This window comes from Quercus robur, chromosome 8 (assembly GCF_932294415.1).
Source record: "Quercus robur chromosome 8, dhQueRobu3.1, whole genome shotgun sequence".
NCBI lineage: Eukaryota > Viridiplantae > Streptophyta > Magnoliopsida > Fagales > Fagaceae > Quercus > Quercus robur.
In genome coordinates this window covers 17,339,681-17,343,761 of record NC_065541.1, presented here as the reverse complement: position 1 = coordinate 17,343,761, position 4,081 = coordinate 17,339,681, and the positions used below count along the sequence as shown (strand labels likewise).

Sequence of the window (4,081 nt, the reverse complement as noted above, 5' to 3'; positions counted from 1 at the left end):
CTGCCTGCAAGTTTCAAGAGTCCACTTCTTGTCAAGAGCCAATGCAGAGCTTTTCATTCATCTTCTTTCTTTCTCTAGTCTTATTAGAGTTCTCCTCTGGAGCTGATATCATAGCTTCAATGCAATTCATCATCAAGGGGGAGACCTTAGTTTCCCCCAGCCAAAGGTTCGAGTTGGGTTTCTTCTCTCTTGGTAATTCCAGGAACCTGTATCTGGGAGTATGGTATAAAAAATTTCCACGTACCATTGTATGGGTTGCCAACAGAGAAATCCCACTTCCAGATTCATATGGAGCTTTGACTTTGGCTGAAAATGGAAATCTCATCATTACAGACCAAAATAATCACACTGCTTGGTCCTCCAATTCTTCAGGAGCAGAAATGCCCATCGCCCAGCTTTTAGAGTCTGGAAACTTTGTGGTTAGAGAGAAGGCTAATTCTAATACTGAAAGCTATATATGGCAAAGTTTCGATTTCCCATCAGACACACAGTTACCTGGCATGAAGATAGGTTGGAATTTTAGGACTGGTCTTAACCGATTCTTGACGTCTTGGAAAAATGCTACTGATCCTTCTAGGGGGGAATTTACTTACACATTTGACAATCTGGGGTTGCCTCAACTTGTTTTTCGCAAGGGATCAGAGAAGAAGTTTCGCACTGGTCTGTGGAATGGACAACAATTTAGTGGTGCTGTTACGACCATAAACCCAGTTTTTAAGCCCAGTATTGTGTATAACAAGGATGAATTGTATTACATGTATGAGGCTACTGATAATTCTATTGTTACAAAAGTTACTTTGACTGAGTCGGGTTTAGTCCAACGTCTTTTGTTGAATGAAGGGAGTGGCGAATGGGGTGTAATGTATTCTATACCGAATGATCTCTGTGATGATTATGCGCAGTGTGGTGCTAATGGAATTTGTAAAATAAGCAAAAGGCCAATTTGTGAGTGTTTGAAGGGATTTGTTCCAAAACATCAGAAGGAGTGGGAAGTGCTTAATTGGACTGGTGGTTGCGTGAGAAGGCTACCACTGACTTGCCAGAAGGGAGAAGGGTTTCTGAAACTTGAAGGAGTGAAATCGCCAGACTTGGTCCAGTTTTGGTTGAACACAAGCGTGAGCCTTAAAGAATGTGAGTCAGAATGCTTGAAGAACTGCTCTTGTACGGCTTATGCTAACTCAGATATTAGAAATGGAGGCACTGGTTGTTTGATGTGGTTTGGTGATTTAATTGACATAAGAGAGTTCGATGAAAAAGGGGAACAGGCTATTTATATTAGAGCGGCAGCTTCAGAACTAGGTATGTGAAAACTCATTATCATATTACTTTTATAGTTCTTTTCAAATCTAAAGTTCATTTACACCAGCCCCCAAAAACCTTAATGTGCAGTAATTTAGATCAGAAAGATAGATCCCTTACCCTTGAATCATACATTTGAATGCTCAAAACGAAATGGCTAGAGAATTTGCTTATTTCACTTTAGGTATCCCCTGCATATGAAAAATCATCCAAACCAATAGTAAATTTACTTGTGGACTGCCACGTATGCACCTGAAATGAACTAGAGAAATTAGGTTATTTTGAATTTTTAGTTTCATTATTTAATATTTGATTGCCATCTATTCTAGACAAATTAGGTTATTCCAGTCTGAAGGAGAAGAAACTGCTGATCATATCAATAACTTGTGGGGTGCTTGTTTTTGGTCTGGCGTGCTGCTTCATAATTTGGAAGAATAGAACGAGGAAAAGAGGTACACCCTTGTGTATATATACATATTGTTGACAAAGAGGCTAGTAAATTCCTTGTCCTAACTAAAACCTTTATCAAAATTACTCTGCTGTCTTGTTCAATTTCCTTTCTGGTTATGCTTGATCAAATCTTAATCCCATACATTCTGTATTTTCATTTGGCGTTTGCTACATATACTTTGCAAATTAAACACCCACTTGCAATAGTTTTAAATCATAAGTCTTCCAATTTTATAGGAAAAAGAACCAAGGAAGATTTGGACGTGCCATTGTTTGATTTTGTTACTATTGTGAGGTCAACAAATAACTTCTCCGGCACAAATAAGATAGGAGAGGGCGGTTTTGGTCCTGTTTACAAGGTAATATAATCTTGGCGCTATTGTTCTTTTTTTTAGTGAGATACCTAGATCTAACTCTCTCTCTCTCTCTCTCTCGAAAATATTTCCATATCATCAAAACTTGAAGGGTGAGCTATTATCAGGACAAGAAATAGCAGTGAAGAGGCTCTCAAATGGTTCCAGCCAAGGTCTTGAAGAGTTTGTGAATGAAGTTATTATGATCTCCAAACTTCAACATCGGAATCTAGTTAAGCTTCTGGGTTGTTGCATTGAAGGAGAAGAAAGGATGCTAATCTATGAGTATTTGCCCAACAAAAGTTTGGACTATTTTATTTTTGGTCTGACTCTAACTCGGATTTTTCCGTTGTAACACACTAAATACAAAACAGAGGCCCCTGTTTTATTTCTATAACAAGTAACCCTAATTGTTTTGGTGGTAAAATGAATGGCAGATCAGAATGGGAGAGCATCATTGGATTGGCAGAAGCGCTTTCAAATTGTCATGGGAATTGCTAGGGGACTTCTTTATCTCCATCAAGACTCCAGATTAAGAATTATTCATAGGGATCTCAAAACTAGCAACATTTTACTTGATCATGAATTGAACCCCAAAATTTCAGACTTTGGTATAGCAAGAATTTTTGGAGGGGATCAAGTGGAAGCAAAAACAAAGCGAGTAATTGGGACATAGTAAGTTCTATAAACAATTGCCTATAAAGTGTTTCTTCATTTTCAAGTAATGAGTTTTGAGTATTTTGCACAGTGGATACATGTCTCCAGAGTATGCAATTGACGGAAAATTTTCAGTCAAATCAGACATTTTTAGTCTTGGTGTACTAATGTTAGAGATACTCAGTGGCAAAAAGAACAGGGGGTTTTCCCATCCAGATCATCACCATAATCTTTTGGGGCATGTAGGTACATCTAATTAGAAATCACACTGTTCTTTCTCTTTGCTTTGATTATGCATCTTTAGATTTTATGATTTACACTTAGCCCATGCAAATTGTAATTCTTTAGGCTTGGCTTCTGTGGAATGAAAACAAAGCTTTGGAGCTAATGGATCCATGTTTGAAGGAATCATATGTTAAATCTCAAGTGCTAGGATGCATTCAAGTGGGTCTACTATGTGTTCAGAAACTTCCAGAAGATAGACCAGCGATGTCATCAGTGGTTTCCATGATGGGGAATGAGGGGTCACCACTTCCTCAGCCTAAACAGCCTGGTTTCTTCATAGAAAGGAGTTCCAATGATGCAGATGTGTCAACAAGTGTAGAAGGATGCCATACTGAAAATGCACTCACTATAACAGTGATGGAAGCGAGATAAAGGAAAAATTTGCCGTTGCAATTGGGATAAGTTGATGTTCATCAAGAAATGAGATGTAAGATTCAGAAGTTCAAAGCTTGTGGCATCTTGAGTTGATCACGGGGGGTGAAGTTGGGGTGTGCATTAGAATTCTAGTAGATAAGAGAGAGGGAGAAACGAGAGCCTCGATTGCCGGTTCCGATAAGTAGGAATTTATGTCATTTATTTTAAAATGCCAAGGGAAAAGGCAGGTAAAGGTACTATTCTTGAGAAAAAGTTTCAATGGCTATGGTGAAGCAGAGTTCCTTCTGAGCTCGTGCTTTTTTTATTGGTAGATTAATTTCTATATCTATATATAACAGTATCCTCCTTTAACTCAAACTTTATGTTACTAGTTATCTTATTGGTAGATAATTTTTCTTTTACTCATGTTTAATTTAGAGGTGGAGCCTTGGCGCGATGACAAGTGGTTTGCCAAAAGCAATAGGTCATGGGTTTAAGATTAGACATTCAACCACTTCAAAAAAAAAAAAAAAAAAGTGTAAAAATGCCTACCAATCACCTCTCCTAGACGGCTAGATCCTATGAAGCATAAATACTCTATTGGTATTAGTAGTGACACTTTTGGGATACCTCTGCATGTGTATACTAGCTGTTTTTTTTTTTTTTTTTTTTTTTTTTTTTTT

General features: G+C 37.7%; 1 protein-coding gene across 2 annotated transcripts; it reads left to right on the top strand.

Annotated features, from left to right (window-relative positions):
- On the top strand, positions 1 to 3,824 carry LOC126694822 (G-type lectin S-receptor-like serine/threonine-protein kinase At4g27290). 2 transcript variants are annotated; one of them, XM_050391329.1, is made up of 7 exons: positions 1 to 1,299; positions 1,629 to 1,751; positions 1,987 to 2,108; positions 2,215 to 2,425; positions 2,540 to 2,777; positions 2,851 to 3,001; positions 3,108 to 3,824. In XM_050391329.1, exons 1-7 carry the CDS (start codon positions 42 to 44, stop codon positions 3,414 to 3,416), a joined length of 2,412 nt encoding a protein of 803 aa, XP_050247286.1. In that variant the 5' UTR covers positions 1 to 41; the 3' UTR covers positions 3,417 to 3,824. The 2 variants fall into 2 exon arrangements, with proteins under 2 accessions (XP_050247286.1, XP_050247287.1); XM_050391330.1 differs by having other exon boundaries at positions 2,851 to 3,005; positions 3,108 to 3,276.
- The last annotated feature ends 257 nt before the right edge of the window (positions 3,825 to 4,081 follow it).